General features: G+C 35.7%; 2 protein-coding genes and 1 long non-coding RNA gene across 7 annotated transcripts in view; 1 reads left to right on the top strand and 2 right to left on the bottom strand.

Annotated features, from left to right (window-relative positions):
• Positions 1-18,834, top strand: part of LOC110838127 (uncharacterized) — a 20,866-nt gene continuing 2,032 nt past the window's right edge. Inside the window, exons 1-3 of the long non-coding RNA XR_015532700.1 lie at positions 1-267; positions 390-569; positions 13,544-18,518. This is a non-coding gene — a long non-coding RNA (uncharacterized LOC110838127). The remainder of the gene's footprint in view (positions 268-389; positions 570-13,543; positions 18,519-18,834) is intronic.
• On the bottom strand, positions 1,895-13,467 carry LOC110838123 (uncharacterized). Of its 3 annotated transcripts, XR_015532699.1 has the most exons (7): positions 13,275-13,467; positions 10,022-10,892; positions 8,406-9,074; positions 7,082-7,351; positions 5,241-5,861; positions 3,720-4,294; positions 1,924-2,742 (listed from the first exon to the last, which is right to left on the bottom strand). XR_015532699.1 is itself a non-coding variant. In XM_087340855.1 (6 exons), exons 2-6 carry the CDS (start codon positions 10,835-10,837, stop codon positions 3,812-3,814), a joined length of 2,859 nt encoding a protein of 952 aa, XP_087196981.1. In that variant the 5' UTR covers positions 10,838-10,892; positions 12,260-12,947; the 3' UTR covers positions 1,895-3,811. The 3 variants fall into 3 exon arrangements, 2 of the variants coding, with proteins under 2 accessions (XP_087196981.1, XP_087196980.1); XM_087340855.1 differs by lacking the exon at positions 13,275-13,467 and adding an exon at positions 12,260-12,947 and having other exon boundaries at positions 1,895-4,294; XM_087340854.1 differs by lacking the exon at positions 13,275-13,467 and adding an exon at positions 11,337-12,947 and having other exon boundaries at positions 1,895-4,294.
• Positions 17,463-18,834, bottom strand: part of Rsod (superoxide dismutase family protein Rsod) — a 26,398-nt gene continuing 25,026 nt past the window's right edge. For all 3 annotated transcript variants that reach the window (XM_087340851.1, XM_087340852.1, XM_022081003.2), the window contains exons 17-18: positions 17,869-18,027; positions 17,463-17,632 (exon numbers count right to left, since the gene is read on the bottom strand). In XM_087340851.1, the coding sequence (XP_087196977.1) occupies positions 17,538-17,632; positions 17,869-18,027 (254 nt within the window). In that variant the 3' untranslated portion in view covers positions 17,463-17,537. The remainder of the gene's footprint in view (positions 17,633-17,868; positions 18,028-18,834) is intronic.

Below are 18,834 nucleotides of genomic sequence, written 5' to 3' on the forward strand. Positions count from 1 at the left end.
TTCTGGGTTGTTGCACCATGTAGTCAGTCTGGTAGAAGTTCACGACATCTCAAAGGTGCTTGCTGCCTCCATCATCAGAATGATAAAATGCTGATAAACTTCTACCACACTACACGACACAACGACCGAAAAACTAGAATCTTCATAGTCACTGCCGTGAGAACCTCAAATGCTACTCGATGCTTTAAGTTGGCAACGTAGGCGACGTATGCGGTGAACCGCGTACTGTCCTACCATCTATCAACAGCACTGCCAAGAATACAGTAGGTACAAATTTTGTCATCTAACTTCAGGATTTCCCTCCGTCGAAATTGAAATATCTGAACTTTGCCACATTTTCAAAGCTTCCATTAGCTATCTTTACGTTACGATTTTCCCCTGCATTTTAGTGACACGATGATGAATTTAGAAGAATGAGATGGGTAGGGCATGTTGTACGCATGGTTGGCGCAAGAATTGTGCACCGGATTATGGTCGGGAAGCCTGAAGGGAAGAGACCACAGGGGAGAGACCTAGACGTAGATGGGAGGATAACATCAAGTGAGATGTATGGGAAATAGGAGTTAAAGGTGATTGGATTCTGCTGGCCCAGGACATGGACTGGTGGAGGGCTTTGGTTATTTCAGTGACGAACCTTCAGATTCCCAAAGCCTTCTAGTTAGTTATTTTGGTGACAAGACATCATGATATACTTAGTTTTCTCTTGTGTTTACTTCTAGACCAACCTCCTCACTAGCATCAATTAGAGCGTCTGTGCTTTTCTTTATGGTATTTATGTTATCCCCAATAGATTCAAATCATCAGCATAGACCAGAAGCTGATGTGTCTCATTCAATTTCAGTCCCACCTGGTTTTCTTGGACCTTCCTAATTGAATATTCTAAAGAAGTTGAAAAGCAATGTCAATAAAGCATCACTTTGATTTAGACCATTCTGAATAGGAAACATGTCAGACAAATGTTTACCTATACAGACTGTACTATAGGTTTCATTTAAACACATTTTAATAAGACTAACTAGTTTCATGGGAATACTAAACTCAGTGAGAATATTGTACAATACTTCTCTTTTACCTGAATCATTTGTTTTCTTGAAGTCTATGAATAGCTGATGTACTTTCTCTCTGTACTTCAATTTTTTCTCTAGAATCTGATAAACACCAGAAATCTGATCAATAGTTGATATATTACATTGAAACCCATATTGAAGATCCCCAATAATTTCATCTACATATGGACTTAACTTTGAGAGAAGGATGTTGGATAAAGTTTTGTATAAAGATGATAACTGTGATATGCCTCAATAATTACTACAGTCAATTTTATTGCCCTTCTTGCAAATTGAAACAATAATAGACTCCTTCCACTGCTCAGGCAATTCTTCCTTATTCCTTAGAATTAATGAGTTTATGGATATCAGAATGTAATGTTTCACCTCCTACTTGAATCAGTTGTGCTGGAATTTGATCACTACCTGGCAATTTATACCTTTTCAACTTTTCAATAGCAATTTCAACCTCAAAACAACTAGGCTCAGGTACTAATGGCTCAGCTGTATGTATTTCTATGTGCCAACCATCACTAACCATATAAAGATTCAATAACTGAGAGAAATAATTCTTCCACCTATTCAAAATTTTATGGGAATCTGCAAGCAAATCACCATTCTCATCCTTTACCAAGTTACTCCTAGGTTGGTAACCCTTCTTAAATTCATTTATACCTCTATAAGTATCTAATAACAATCTCTCAGGATCAACATATTAGCATATAAAAAGGATTGTATTGGTAAGCACAGCTACTCCTGGAAATAATTTGCCTGAGATTGTAACTGATATTTAGGTATTTCACACAATTCTCATATTAGGAACTAATTATCAGTTTGAACATATCTGATCAGACCTTAATTAGACTTATTTTTGCACTGTAAATGGAGGAAACACTTGTATCTGAAAAGAGTTTCTTCTCTAGTGAATACAAAAGAATTCCCTTCTTATCTCTTTTATTAACCATAAATTTAATTACAATATGTTATAATCAGTGTTTGAATTTTATGTTACAGCAACTGTATTAAAACATCCATTTATCATTCATTTAAAAATGACTATACCAACAGCAGTATCACAAACTAATTAGCACAGACATTAAATGTAATCTTAGAACTTCCTATTTCTTAGAACAATGTACTTTATCAAAATTTATTAAAACAATTACAGTATAGTGTGATGGGCCTACTGGTAAAGTAGTCTTTTTGATATTGAATAAATAGGCTTACCTATATTCTACCTAAGGTGATTCAATATTTACTCCATATTCTTCTTCCAATCTGCAAATGCAAGCTTGAGCTCCTGCAACTGCCTTTTCAACTTTTTAATTTCATTATAAGTTTCCTTCAGACAATAAACATGCTTTTTTACACGAATCACCTTAGTTTCTAAGGTAGTACATTCTTTATATATATTTTTGAACATATCCTTCTCTGCTGATATATCTTCCATGTAATTGAGTGTCTAGCTCACAGCCATTTCAACGCTTGAATGTTCATCTAACCTTGCTTTCATCTTATCATATTCAGCTCTCAATAGTACAGCATCCTAGCATGTGGAACAAAGCAATTAATGTTCTGCTTGTAGAGAATCCCTTTCAGCGACAACATTCCGAATGCCTGAAGTTGCAGTTTTCAGTTTCTTTGTCAAGTCAAAAACATGTGTTTCAAGTGATGTTGGTCTTTCATCCAGTCTTTTCTGCAACCCATTTCAAACATATATTTAAGATATTGCAAGACACAGACTCTCATTTGATCATGAGTTTTAACTGCCAGTTTTATTCTTAAACTTTCAAATCCACCAAGCTGTGTTTATATTTAACATTAGAATAAATGTTTATAATACCCTAATATTACTAATGTTCTTATAAAAGAGTGAAAACTGAATAATGTAAGCATAAGACAAAACCAGAATTACAACTGCTGAAATGAAATGCATGAGAAGCATGGAAAATATACATAGCCAACCATAAAAGGAACAGAGATGTATTAAAAAATTTAACAACATCCTTCACTGAACACAATTTTTAAATATAACACCAAAGGAAAGCACATGATGACAGAATAAAAAGAGTAAAATTTCACAGACTCAGAGTATTAAAATATTATAAACCATGTGCATTAAGGAACCAATGCAACTTTTAAAGAGACCTTTGGCAAATGAGCATGGAAAGCCCAATAAGTAGCCTTACAATTTGGCTGTTACATAATGATGACATTTGATGATGGCATTTACTTCTTAACATTTAATATCAACAAAATAAGCCAGATATTCCATGAAATTTCCAAATAATGGCAGAACTGACAGTGTATGTAACACTGTCTGAAAAATTTGTAGAAATTTAGTCTAGACAAAATGCATGACCAAAATAGGAAATGACTTTATAATAAAACATGATATAAAACACCTAAATACTGCCAAAAGCTAAAATGTAATGAATGTTCCAATTAAAGTTCAGTATTTGTGACAGCAGTACTACCATAAGGATAAGTAAGAATGACACATTAAAAATAAGTAAGTCCATTCTTCTTTAATTTAAAAGATTACTGCTGCAGCAGTAGTCCACACCTTCAAATAATTAACTCTATCACAATTCATTTAAAAGTATGATGTAGTGTGCACAGCAAGGGAATGAAAATGTATCTGTCTTTGTGGTATGGAATGGGAAGGCTTACATTCTCATCATTTGTAGGTGAGGTGTGTTCTTGTAAACATATCCTCAATTTCTTTATCTCATCCTGATCTGCCACCGTATTCTGGAGCGTCTTCACTGGATTTTCAACATTTTGTTTTTTGTATTGACTTCCTTCTGAGACTTTACACACTTTATCAAAGAAATGGCCTCAGATCTTAAGGCAGTAATTTCTTTATCCCTCTCTGCTAGTATGACCTTCATGCCATTGGTTTTCTCGCACAAGGTCAAGTATGTTGCTTCTAACCTGACCTTCAGTATATCACATTCATGTCTCATGCCATTTAACTTTAGTTCTAGTTCTTCAAGGACACAGGACTGGACACTTGCTTGAGATTTCAGAGTATTAATTTCTTCCATCATATCATCTCGTTCATGTTTCCATTGCTCTTCATCTCGCTTAACAGCATCACAATCCTTTCTAATTGTATCCAACTCATCCTGTAAACTCCTGACCCTGTTTTTATGATAATCCCTGTCTGTCCTTACAGTGTCCAGTACCTTTATCAAGTCACTAACTTGCGTTTCTAGTGTTGTTGCTCTTTGAGCCTGTCTGTCCTGCAACCCATTTCAAGCACAAATTTAAGATCTTGCAAGACTCACACTCCCAGTTGTTGAGATATATTATTAATAGACACACATATGAAAAGCAGAGTCAGTGGGATTGCCAGTTTGGTTTTTAAACTTTTATATAATTAACCTATGGCTATTATTGCATCTCAACCTTTGAATCCATCAAGTTGTGTTTATATATAATACTAGAATAAATGTTTATAATGTCCTAACGTTACTAAGATTCTTATAAGGGAGTGAAATGCAAGAGAGACACAGAAAAATATACTTAGCTTACAATAAAAGGAACAGAGATAAATTTGAAGATCTAACAACAACCTATACTGAACACAGTCTTTTAATATAAAACCATCTGGATTGCACATGATGATAGAATACAAAGAGTCAAATTTCACAAATTTTGTGTATTAAAGAATTATAAAGCATGTGGGTGAAGAAACCAATGGCAAGTTGTAAGGAGACACTTGGTGAAATGAACCATTAACACAGAATAAGTGGCCTTACACTTGACTGTTAGATGATGATTCTCACGATGTTTGCATGCATGTTTTAATATTTTATGTCAACAATTTATGCCAGGTATTGCTTGTAATTTTCCAATAGTGGCAGGAGTGACACTGTGTGTAACAATGTCTGACAGCTTTGCAGAAATTGAGTACAGATGAAATGTATGGTCAGAATAGGAAATAACTGTATTATGAAACATGATAAAACACCCTAATATTGCCAATAACTGTAATGTGATGATGTTCAAAATTCAGCTCACTACATGTAACAGTAAATTAGTAGGGATATTAAATGTATTGTCAAAACTTTGTACACCTTGGAATAACTCAGTCTAACAGAATAATTTCAAGAAGTATGAAGTAATGTGCAGAGCAATGGAATGACCAATATGACTGTCTAGGTGGTATGGAATGGGATGGCTTACCTTCTCATCATTGGAGGATGAAGTAAGTCTGGCTGAAGTGAGTCTCTGTGCATCAGTCACCAATTTCTTTATTTCATCCTTCTGGCTTGCCACTATACCTTGGAGCACTTTCACCTGCATTCTCAACATACTGTTCACCTGCATTTCCAACATATTGTTTTCTGTATCAGCTATTGTCAGAGACTTAACACTGTTTTTCAAACTAAAGACCTCAGAATTTAAGTCAATAATTTTTTCCATCCTCGCTGCTAATATCATTTCTGTGCAACTGTCTTTCACACACAAGTCTGAGTAAGACTGTTCAACATCTGAAAGTTCACTTAACCTGGTCTTCATTTTATCACATTCATGTTTCTTGTCATTTAACTTCTGTTCCAGTGCTGCAATGTCACTTGCTTGAGATTTCAGTGTATTCATTTCTTCCATCATAGCATCTCTTTCACATTTCAATTTCTGTTTTTCTTGCTTAACAGTATCACAATGCTTCCTGATGGTATCAACCTCATCCTGTAAACTTCTGATTTTTTTCTCATTAAGTTCCCTATCTCTTATTACAGTTTCCAATTCCTTTCTCAAGTCACCTATAAGTGCTTCCATTGTTGTTCTTTCAGCCAGCATTTCCTGCAACCAATTTCACAACACTTATTAAAGATCTTGGAAGATTCCCAGCTGTATAGAAATAATTAATTGACACATATTATGAAAACAGTCATTGTACTGCTGGTTTTATTCTTAATCTTGGAAATAAACAACTTATGGCTACTATTACATCTCACCCTTTGAATTCATCAAGTTGTGTTTATATTTAAGATGAAAATAGAATCTCATAATACCCCAACATTGCTAACATTCTTATAAAAGAGTGAAAAATTAATATTTTAGGCAAAAGACAAAACCATAATTACAGCTTCTGAAATTAAATGCATGAGAATAACAGCAAAATTTATTTGCTAATCATAAAGGGAACGGAGATATATTAAGATATTTACAAGAAACTTATAGTGGACAACATTTTGAAACTGGACTGCACATGAAGATGGAATGGAAAGAGTCAAATTTCACAAAATATGAGTACTGAAAAATTATAAACCATGTATATTCAAGAACCAACAAATTGTAAAGACATTTTTATTCATTTAAGCCTGGAATGGCCAAGAAATGGCCTTACACCTTGATTGCTAAATGATGATGGTATTGTTTATGTTGAAATTCACTTCCTAATACATGATATTATCAAATGATACCAGGTCTCGCTTATAATTTCACAATATTGGTAGACAGGCAGTGTGTTTAATACTGTCTGAGAATTTTGCAGAAATTTAGTACACTCGAAATGTATGATCAGAATAGGTAAATGTATATAATACAAAACATGGCACATATGTAGCAAACTTACATACTGCTAACACCTGAAATGTGATAAATGTTCTAATTCCAGCTCTGTATTTGTGATACTATTACCTCTAAACTTGTAGAGGGAGAAGTAAGAATGAAACAATGATGGAATGGCTTACGTTCTCATCATTCGCAGCTGAGGTCAATTTTTGTACACAAATCAACAATTGATTTCTCTCATCCTTCTAATCTGCCACTGTATTCTGTAACATCTTCACCTGCATTTCCAACATTTTGTTTTTCATATTGACTTCCTTCAGAGCCTTAACATAGTTTATCAAAGTAATGACCTCAGATTTTAAGCCAGTCAATACTTTATCCCTCTCTGCTGATATGACCTCCATGCTATTGCCTTTCTTGCACAAAACCAAGTAACAATGTTCAGTGTTTGAAAGTTCATCTAACCTGACCTGTATTGTATCACATTCATGTTCCATGCCATTTACCTTTTGTCCAGGTTCTTCAAGGTCACAGGACTGGACACTTGCTTGAGATTTCAGAGTATTAATTTCTTCCATCATATCATCTCGTTCACGTTTCCAATGCTCTTCATCTTGCCTAACAGCATCACAATACTTTCTAATTGTATCCAACTCATCCTGTAAACTCCTGACCCTGTTTTCATGATAATCCCTGTCTGTCCTTACAGCTTGCAGTTCCTTTGTCAAGTCACTAACATGCGTTTCTAGTGTTGTTGCTCTTTGAGCCTGTCTGTCCTGCAACCCATTTCAAGCACAAATTTAAGATCTTGCAAGACTCACACTCCCAGTTGTTGAGATATATTATTAATAGACACACATTATATGAAAAGCAGAGTCAATGGGATTGCCAGTTTGATTTTTAAACTTTTATATCATCAACTTATGGCTATTATTACATCTCAACCTTTGAATCCATCAAGTTGTGTTTATATATAATACTAGAATAAATGTTTATAATGTCCTAACGTTACTAAGATTCTTATAAGGGAGTGAAATGCAAGAGAGACACAGAAAAATATACTTAGCTTACAATAAAAGGAACAGAGATAAATTTGAAGATCTAACAACAACCTATACTGAACACAGTCTTTTAATATAAAACCATCTGGATTGCACATGATGATAGAATACAAAGAGTCAAATTTCACAAATTTTGTGTATTAAAGAATTATAAAGCATGTGGGTGAATAAACCAATGGCAAGTTGTAATGAGACACTTGGTGAAATGAACCATTAACAGAGAATAAGTGGCCTTACACTTGACTGTTAGATGATGATTCTCGTGATGTTTGCATGCATGTTTTAATATTTTATGTCAACAATTTATGCCAGGTATTGCATGTAATTTCCCAATAGTGGCACGAGTGTCACTGTGTGTAACAATGTCTGACAGCTTTACAGAAATTGAGTACAGATGAAATGTTCGATCGGAATAGGAAATAACTGTATTATGAAACATGATAAAAACACCCTAATATTTCCAATAACTGAAATGTGATAAGTGATCAAATTTCAGCTCACTACATGTGACAGCAGTATTACCAGAAAAACAAATTCAAATGACACATTAGACATAGTTAATAAGTCCATACTTCATTCACTTAAAAGATGAATATCCCCACAGCAGTGACACAGATAAATTATTAGGGATATTAAATGTATTGTCAAATCTATGTTCACCTTGGAATAACCCAGTCTAACAAAATAATTTCAAGAAGTATGAAGTAATGTGCAAAGCAAGGGAATGACCAATATGACTGTCTAGGTGGTATGGAATGGGATGGCTTACCTGTTCATCATTGGAGGCTGATGTGAGTCTGTGTACATCAGTCACCAATTTCTTTATTTTATCCTCCTGGTCTGCAACTATACCTTTTAGCACCTTCACCTGCATTCTCAACTTATTGTTTTCTGTATCGGCTCCTGTCAGAGACTTAACACTGTTTTTCAAACTAATGACCTCAGATTTTAAGCCAGTAATTTCTTTATCCCTCTCTGCTGATATGACCTTCATGCTATTGGCTTTCTCGCACAAGGCCAAGTAACACTGTTCAGTTTTTGAGAGTTCATCTAACCTGACATTCATTGTAACATGTTCTTGTGTCATTTCATTCAACTTATGTTCCAGTGCTTCAAGGTGACAGGACTGGCTTCTGAGATTGGAAAGCTCCTCTTCCATGTCATCCAGTTCTGACTTTAAAACATTATTTCCTGCAATTACAATACTTGCTTGAGATCTCAGAGTATTCATTTCTTCCATCACATCATCTCGTTCACGTTTCCATTGCTCTTCATCTCGCTTAACAGCATCACAATCCTTTCTAATTGTATCCAACTCATCCAGTAAACTCCTGACCCTGTTTTTATTATGATCCCTATCTGTCATTACAGCGTCCAGTACCTTTATCAAGTCACTAACTTGCGTTTCTAGTGTTGTTGCTCTTTGAGCCTGTCTGTCCTGCAACCCATTTCAAGCACAAATTTAAGATCTTGCAAGACTCACACTCCCAGTTGTTGAGATATATTATTAATAGACACACATATGAAAAGCAGAGTCAATGGGATTGCCAGTTTGGTTTTTAAACTTTTATATAATCAACCTATGGCTATTATTGCATCTAAACCTTTGAATCCATCAAGTTGTGTTTATATATAATACTAGAATAAATGTTTATAATGTCCTAACGTTACTAAGATTCTTATAAGGGAGTGAAATGCAAGAGAGACACAGAAAAATATACTTAGCTTACAATAAAAGGAACAGAGATATATTTGAAGATCTAACAACAACCTATACTGAACACAGTCTTTTAATATAAAACCATCTGGATTGCACATGATGATAGAATACAAAGAGTCAAATTTCACAAATTTTGTGTATTAAAGAATTATAAAGCATGTGGGTGAATAAACCAATGGCAAGTTGTAAGGAGACACTTGGTAAAATGAACTATTAACACAGAATAAGTGGCCTTACACTTGACTGTTAGATGATGATTGTCGTGATGTTTGCATGCATGTTTTAATATTTTATGTCAACAATTTATGCCAGGTATTGCATGTAATTTCCCAATAGTGGCAGGAGTGACACTGTGTGTAACAATGTCTGACAGCTTTGCAGAAATTGAGTACAGATGAAATGTTTGATCAGAATAGGAAATAACTGTATTATGAAACATGATAAAACACCCTAATATTGCCAATAACTGAAATGTGATAAGTGATCAAATTTCAGCTCACTACATGTGACAGTAAATTAGTAGGGATATTAAATGTATTGTCAAAACTATGTACACCTTGGAATAACCCAGTCTAACAGAATAATTTCAAGAAGTATGAAGTAATGTGCAGAGCAAGGGAATGACCAATATGACTGTCTAGGTGGTATGGAATGGGATGGCTTACCTGTTCATCATTGGAGGCTGATGTGAGTCTGTGTGCATCAGTCACCAATTTCTTTATTTCATCCTTCTGGTCTGCAACTATACCTTGGAGTTCCTTCACCTGCAATCTCAACTTATTGTTTTCTTTATTGGCTCTTGTCAGAGACTTAACACTGTTTTTCAAACAAGTAATGAACTCAGATTTTAAAGCCTCAGTTTCTTCATTGCTCTCTTGTGTTATCACCTCTATGCTGCTGACATTCTTGCATAAGGAGAAGTAACACTCTTCAGTGTTTAAACATTTATCTAACATAATCTTTATTGTATCTTGTTCATCTCTTCTTAACGCTTCATCTTTCTTCTCTCTGTGACGAAGCATATCAAGTTCTGCTTGTAGTATATCACATTCAGCAGCAGAAATCTGGATGTCTGGCTGCTTGTTATTATATAAAGCCTCCAGGGGTTTTATCTTATCCATTTTCCTCCGAAAAACATTGCAATCATTTATCATGCCATATATTGCCTCTGTCTGTGCTGCATGATCACAGGACTGGCTTCTGATTTTGGAAAGCTCCTCTTTCATGTCATCAATTTCTGACTTTAAAGCATTATTTTCTGCAATTACAATACTTGCTTCAGATCTTAAAGTGTTAATTTCTTCCATCATATCATCTCGTTCATGTTTCCATTCCTCTTCATCTCGCTTAACAGTATCACAATACTTTCTAATTGTATCCAACTCATCCTGTAAACTCCTGACCCTGTTTTTATGATGATCCCTGTCTGTCCTTACAGCTTCCAATTCCTTTGTAAAGTCATGAAAATGTGTTTGTCGCATTGTTGCTCCTTCAGAATGTGTTTCCTGCAAGATCTTGCAAGACTCAGACTCCCAGCTGTTTAGAAATAAATAATTGACACAGATTAAGGAAAAGAGTCAGTGGGACTGTCAGTTTTATTCTTAATTCCTCAAATGAACAACTTATGGCTACTATTACATCTCAACCTTCAAATGCAGTCAGTTATATTTACATCTAACATTAGAATACATATTTATAATACCCTAGAATTACAACCAGTTTCATGCAGGAGTGAAGACTGAACAATATAAGCAAATGACAAAACCAGAATTACAGACGCTGAAATATGAAATCATGAGACTAATTTAAAGTTGAAAGGACCATAGATCTATTAAAGATCTAAATAAACCTATTGTGGAAAAAATTTTGAAATTTTGTGCTAGTTGGATAAACATGTTAAGAGAATGCAAGGAGCGATGTGATGTAATGTAATAATTCTTATATAAGATAAGTACTTTTGATATTCTAAAACGTTTTTACCAGCACAAAATTATCTAGTCTACGACGCACTTCATCTACAAGCGATTCACAGCTCAGCTCTTTCCGTAATAACGAAAGCGGATTGTTGACGACAGTAATGTAACACAATGCCGAGTAAACAGATGACGCAAGCTGACCATTGTTGTCGGTCCATATTTACACATTGTTGATACGGATCTTTCACATTTTCGTTACACAAGTTCGTTACGCCTTTTTGCCGAATGACCCTTCCGTATAGACGTATTTACGTCAAAAATATTAGCATGTGGACTACTATTCCTCCTTCAACCACATGGGTGCTCATTCAATTTTGCTGTTTCGTCAAACAGTCCAAAGTTAATGAAGCCAAAAACATTTACCTATTCATAGCGGGCCGTGGACTTTACCCCCTATATCCGCACACTGCAGCAACGAATGTTGCAACAGTCTTATAATGTATCCAAAAATGTTAATTTGTTCGACGTAAAACATGTAATCGTATTGGGGGATATTATCAGAGCCGTAGTATAACTGGGTTCGTTATATCAAGGTTCAACTGTATACAATTGTCAGTAGCTCGGGTTATACAGCACCACATAACTTAAATAAACTACACAGACAGAGACACACAGATTGATGCCCTACCAAAAGTGGTTCAACAGTCAGAAAACCTTAACTTTAGCAAGCCAAGAACTTACAATACCATTGGCAATGTACAGAAACTAACTGACACTAATTCTAAAATTTATCAATTGGTGAACAAGTGATTGCGAATTGAAGTACAATTGGTGAAACTTATTATAAAAAGGTAAAGTAAAGCTGTCCCGCTATACGTTATGTAGGCGCTTCGGGGAGGGGGGGGTTAGGTAGGTAGCTACTTATTATTCAGTGTTCTGTCTTACGACAGGTCCATTGCTCTGCCCAAAAATAGCTCTCCAGTTTACCCTATTCTCAGCTTCTCGTTTTAATTCCTGGAACTTCATCTTCTTTCCTTGTTTCAGATCGTCGGTTAGCTGTATCAGTCTTCTTCCCAGTCTTCGCTTTCCTTCAACCTGGCCTTCGATGATATCACTCATAATATGTCCCAGCCAGTTAGCTTTCCTTCGTGTAATCGCCTGCAGAATGTTTCTTTGCTCGTTGACTCTCCTCAATACTTCTTCGTTGGTCACTCAATCCGTCCACATGATCTTCTCTATTCTTCTCCAACACCACATTTCAAACCTCTCCAGGTATTTCTGTTCCTTCTTCCTGAGTGTCCAAGTCTCTGCTCCATACGTAACACTTCACTAGTTTCTTCTTCATCTCCAAGCCCAACTTGCTAGTGAGAAGTATCCTCTTCTTGACGAAAGCTGCCTTGGCCATGACTATCCTTGCTTTTACTTCCTTGGTTCATAGAGCGTCCGTCGTCCCAAGTACTTGAAATGCTCCACATTCTCCAGCTGTTGGTTTCCAATTACAACGTTCAATTGTTCTGCTCTCGGTGCTATCCTCGTTACCTTTGATTTTTCAATGTTGATATCCATTCCATACTCTCTACCTGTTTCCACTAACTTGTCCATCATGTTCTGTAATTCCTTCGCCAATACTACTAAGTCGTCTGCATAGGTAGCTACTACTCGTTGTTAACTTCGGCACTAGATACTTATCATATTTAACAAAATGATCCAAGGCACGTGCAAGGTCTCAACCTCACTAGTTCTATTGTTCTAGTTTTTATCTCACTCCTTTTACTCCGTAGACAAATTTACGAAAACTGGAAAATTTTAAATGTTGTAAATATTTATGTAAGTAAATATAATTAGTATGCGCTCATAATTGTATTTTGATATTTGTTATACTAAGTGTTCATATTCATACTATGACACGTTCCAGATCCTTGGTTTTTACTATAAAGAATCTATAACATGTAAATAAACCCTAATTCTAATTCTAACAATAATTTTCTCATTTGAAACTCACCATTTTCGTTGACAGCGAAACCTCTGCAACTTTTAAAACTAAATTACTACGTTTATAGCGTCCAAGCCCCAAGAATTATGATCTGCTGCAAATTCCACATCTTCCCTGTCACGTAATCCAAACTTCTCAACAATTAAACAAGTCAACAATAACAAGAAACAATCGCTTAGCTTAACAATGAACATTGTTGCTAAGGCTTGTTTATTTTCTTCCTTTTGGATTTTATTCATGTCAGGTTTCTCAAATCTTAAAATTCATTGCATTTCAAGGGATGGATCTTACTTCATCTTCTAATAAAAAGGACGAATCATCTATCCTGTTCCATTCGGCAGACAATTCGCAGAGATCAGTGGTATTGAACAACAATTACATTCAAGATGGAATTAGGGGCAGATTAAATTTGAACAATGTTTGCAACAATGCATATGTACAATTTTTACGAAAGATATATTCAAAGCTGTTACGTTTGTAAACCTGAAATAATGTTTTATGGGTAATTCCAAGATGGATGCATGTTTGTTATGTATGCATTGTATTGACTGTAACTGAAATAAAATCAGGAAAATAAAACTGAGCATAACAGCTGGAAGTGCTACGACACTGAAGTATATACAAAAAAGCCCAGAAAATGCGAAAAATATACCTCAACAGGTACGTAGAATAAGAAGCTACATTTTAAAAGTTCATATTTTAACTTGGGTCATCTGTGTACTGTTTGAGTTTATACATACACCTAATAATTGAGTTACTGAAAAGCAATACATAAATGTTGTGGGATCTGGGAAGTTACTCATTCGTCTATTATCGGGTTTAGTGATGGGCGTATAGTCCATTTTATTCAGGTTAAGGTTATTCATTTTCAGCCTTCCGATAAAATCAACACTAGAATACTATATAGCCTTACCAACATTTTTAGACAGGAGGGAAATTGAATCAATTGAGCAAAGACAGAATGAGAATTATAGCTGCTTAAATGAAATGCATGAGAGAAACATCAGAATACACTTTGATGAAGAATAAAAGCGATTAAATTGGACATGTTGCAGAATGCAAACAACCACATTTCCTACATTGCAAGTATTAAAAATGAAATTCATACGGATTAGGGAGCAGAAGAGAACCTTTAAAAAGTCTTTTGGACAGATTTGGTTGGAATGCAATAACAAGTGGCTTTTCTCTTTGACTGCTAGATGATATTTGATTATGCTAACATTCATTTCTTAAGATTTGATATCAGCAATGTGCTACCTTTTACTTCTTAATCTGTCAATACTGGTTGGCATGACAGCATATGTAACACTGTCTGATAATATAGAAGTCTGGTATATATGAAGTGTAAGATGAGAATAGGAAAATGACGTTAGATAAAACAGGATAGGTTTGTACCAAAACACCTAAATACTGCCAAACCTGTGAAATGTTATAATTTCATTATTCCAAAGTTCAGAGCAGTGTAATTTATGTGCAATGCTACAGAGTACCTTTTCCTTCTGTAAGATTTAAATTTTTTATCACAATGTTCCACTCTATCCAGCAACTCTTTGACTTTCATGGCTTCTATCAGATATGTCTTTGTTACCATGTTCTGGTTGTGCAGCCTGGAGAGTTACAAAAGTAAATGGCCAATTTTTTAATGTTAAATGTTAAAAGCATATTCACTTCCTTGTCAAAATAACTTCTGAAGGGCAAATGGACATTCCTGTAATTGGGAATTGAAGGCTCCCAGAGTGTACAGTGGGCTAGAATTGAGTCAAAATGGGACAGAATTATTTTTCATGACTTATGGATTCCATTGTAACTAAAATCAATATTAATATATAAATTCACATATTTTTTCTAACTACAAGCTGTTTTCACATAAATATACAGGAAAAATCTATATCTTAAGCTACATCATTTTGAAATTTCAAAAGTTATTCTTTGTTCCAAAAGGCAGTTGGCATTGTTGGTAAGATTTCCTTAGACTTGATACAAGAGGGTCCAAAGATGTTGATTGTTCAATAAATTTGTTATGGTGTTGTGATGAGATGTCTTATGTCATATTCTCATAATATTTTCATATCTTTAGTCTGAGTCTCCTTACATGTCTGTTCAATCAGAAGCATGGATGATTTAATTTGAGTTCTTTGGATAAGAATTTTATGGATGCTGGCCAATAAATACAACCAGTGGTATTTCTCAACAGTTTTGTGATTTCAAGTGGATAGACATTAAAAGCCTCACTGTCCATTTCTTGTCAACATGGAATTACTTGTAGGACAACTGGAAAAAAAAATTAATTAGTTCTTGATCAATCCGTTATGGAAGGTCCATTTGTAGGTGAAATTCTAAACTTTTTATGTCATTAGAAATTTAGTAGCATAGGTGCCTCATAACATCTTGTGCACCTCCGCTCTGGCTGTTGAATGTTCCAAGCAAGAGTAACGTTTTCTAATCATGGCATCTTGGATGTGGGTGCCCTTGTGACTCTATATAGATAATCTGGACTGGAGATATCTCATATGTGATTCATGTAACCCACTTGTCTAAAAGCGGCCCATCCACGTACGAGTCTGACTTGCGAGTCTGGCTCGGCGAGCTTGACTCGTGAGCCGGGCTCGGATATATTTCACCACACATGCATAGCAGACTCGGCTTGTGATACCCCACCCACAAACGAGGTTGGCTGAATTGGAGCCAAGCCGGACTCGCAAGCCAGACTCGTACATGGATGGGCCGCTTAAGAAATGCTCAATTCTCCATAACTCTGCCTTACTTTGAGCAGCTTCCTTTGATCTGCAGATTTTGACAGTCTCATTTATTGCGGTATCTTCCCCAGTTAAGAGTGTCTTAACATCTCTAGAGAATGGACCAACCATAAATTGGTCTTGGAGGACTTGATCAATGAAGGTGCAAAAATTTCAGCTTCTGGGACTCGCATATGAACTGACTCCTCCTCCCTTTGACACTATTGGTAAAAGTTATAGCTTTAGACTATAACCAGATATTTTGGAGTTTAGTATTTACAGAGAATAAACAGTTATCACTATGGGGAATGGACTCTTTTAACTGTGGAGCAACCAACCCTTTGGTTATTTTATAGATGTCCAGTGGACAATGTAGGGGTAGGAGCAACGCTTTTGCTGACATAGGCACATCCAATAGCTGTAAGTACCATGTAAATTAGTCCAGAAGTTCTGAAATGTCTTCCTCTTTCCCCACGAACTTAGTTGGTTGGTCAAGGATTACAACTGGGAAAGCTGATTCCTGTTCTGTTTGTTGAGATGCCATTGGGAGGCCCACTTTGACATCGACAGTCTGTATCATCAAGATGTGTTAAAGTTACTGACCTTGTAATCACTAATATATTTGCTCTCTGTGAGTCAGTTGTTTACACCCCAAGACCCTCAGTCCTGAAGCCAGTGTCTGCCTTGAGATGATCATGGATTAATACCAGAGCTGATCAACTGCAGCCTGACATCTGAGCTGTGTGCAGTGCTACATATGATATGCAGTACATGTGCTTACATATCATGTTTATTCTAATATTCATTATTCTCTGATTCTTCTACTTTTATCTGTAAAACATCTTGCTTTTATATTAGTTTAGCTGCTAGCAAGTAAAGGTCTGAAGTCACCTCATATCCTTGATAATCTTCACATCACACAACCATTTTTCTGTTTTCTCATTTGCTAGAGAACAGTCACTACCTCTGGCTGTCAAATTGGATGATAGCTTTATATATAAACAAGTAGCTTCTACTTGCCACTGTGGTCTAGCTGTTAGAACGCTGGCCTTGTAATCCTGGGATCTCGGGTTCGATTCCCGGCGGTGCCCGAATTTATAACTTGTGTTGGGCAAGGCCGTGGTCTAGGCAACAGAGTTTTCCTCCGGGGGCTTCCCCGGTTTCTCCATGGCATCCCAACAATTACTCCATTCACACACAGAAGAAGGCAATGGAAAACCACTTCTGGATCATCTGCCAAGAACGTATATGAACAGGTCCCAGTCTGAGAAAAGGATGGAAGGATCCTGTTCATATGGACCTGCCGTCAGACAGAACACACACACACACACACAAAAAAAAAGGAGAGAGAGAGAAGAAGGAAAAAAGAAAGAAAGAGAGAGTAACTTCTAAGCCTGTAAAAAACCATTCTGTTCTGCATATGCTGCTGTACAGTCTGTACTGGAATGTTTTGAACCATGCATTGAAATAAATAACATTTATTCAAAAAAGTACATAAAAATCAATTATATTCTTTCCATTAGGATAAATCAAATGTTCACACGATAGGTCGACATTTTACTATGATAAGAATTGTTAGAAAATATGCCAACTCCATACATGATTTTGCAGTGACAGCACAATTCTTGGTATCTGAAAATGGACAATACAATAAAAATCCATAAGACATGACTGTGAAATGAACTATTTACAAAATGGAAAATAATTTAACCAAAGTAAACATTTTTGTAGCATATTTGTGAAATTATTTACCCTTTTATCTTCAATATCCTATAATAATGGAAAATTTCAAGGCACAAAAAAAACAAGAATGTACGGTGGAATTGAGGAAATGAAAATAACAAGTTAAAATAGTCAGATATCCTTACTTTTATAATTTGGATCTCTTGATCCACAGGGTCTATAAGAAAGATGAGTCTTTCGTCTGCTGCTTGGCACATAGCCTGGGTTGTACACACTAGGGGATGCAAGGTGGCCATTAGCCAGCAACCGACTGAAGTCCTGCTCCAGTTGATTGGCTAGTGGTCCTGTATACCATAATTACAAATGTACTAATATTTAATGGACAAAAATAATTAAAAGTGATAATTATTGACAATGTTTCAGTTGATGGCTGTCTTCTGGGTTGTAGTTCTGTGTAGTCTGGTAGCTTACCAATGTTTCCTAGGTCCTTATTGCCTTTATCATCAGAGTGCAACATCCCAGAAGACAATCATTTACAAATTTAGACCAAATTTTCATGCCCATTATAAAAAGGTTAAGTTACACTATACTCACACACTGCCATAAATTGTAGAGGGACTAGTGGAGGTAATATCCATAATTTAACCCAGGAACTATCTGAAAGCCCTGATTATGGAGGCAGTAAGGACCTCTGAAATGCCAGTAAACTTATACCAGACTAAACAGTGCTAGAAATCAGAAGATAGCCATCAAAGAACAAGAAAGAATAAAATCCAAAACCAGGACATTAGAGAACACTTGACTGTACAAAGGATACAATGGAATGGACATATGGGTAAGTGAAGATGCTGATGAAGGACCACTGGGGAGAAAAGGTGCCATATTTTAGGTTGATACACAAATCTTTTAAGATTGTAAATCAAATAAATTTGCAAAATTGCAGGGTGCAAGGGTGGCAACTGCCTAATGATGTCAATAGCTGACTGAGGCAGTTCAATATGTATCAAATATTTATCATTAATTTCTTGCATCAGTTTTTGGGTTGAGTCTAATAACATAAATCAGCATTAACTCATACAACAGATATTTAGGAAGTGCCCAACTATGCATTATCTGGGCAACAGCTATGCTAACTGAAAAGATAAATTACT

The sequence above is a fragment of the Zootermopsis nevadensis genome, unplaced genomic scaffold (assembly GCF_977971745.1).
Source record: "Zootermopsis nevadensis isolate Lab colony 2312 unplaced genomic scaffold, Znev_1.0 Znev_ptg000061l, whole genome shotgun sequence".
Lineage (NCBI taxonomy): Eukaryota > Metazoa > Arthropoda > Insecta > Blattodea > Termopsidae > Zootermopsis > Zootermopsis nevadensis.

Bases quoted from the DNA above. Each gene is read 5' to 3' on its own strand.
- LOC110838123 (XM_087340855.1), bottom strand. From the start codon at position 10,837: ATGCGACAAACACATTTTCATGACTTTACAAAGGAATTGGAAGCTGTA. The intron at 9,075-10,021 runs GTAAGCCATCCC...AATGGGTTGCAG, and splicing joins CAGCCTCCAATGATGAACAG to GACAGACAGGCTCAAAGAGC. The intron at 7,352-8,405 runs GTAAGCCATCCC...AATGGGTTGCAG, and splicing joins CAGCCTCCAATGATGAACAG to GACAGACAGGCTCAAAGAGC.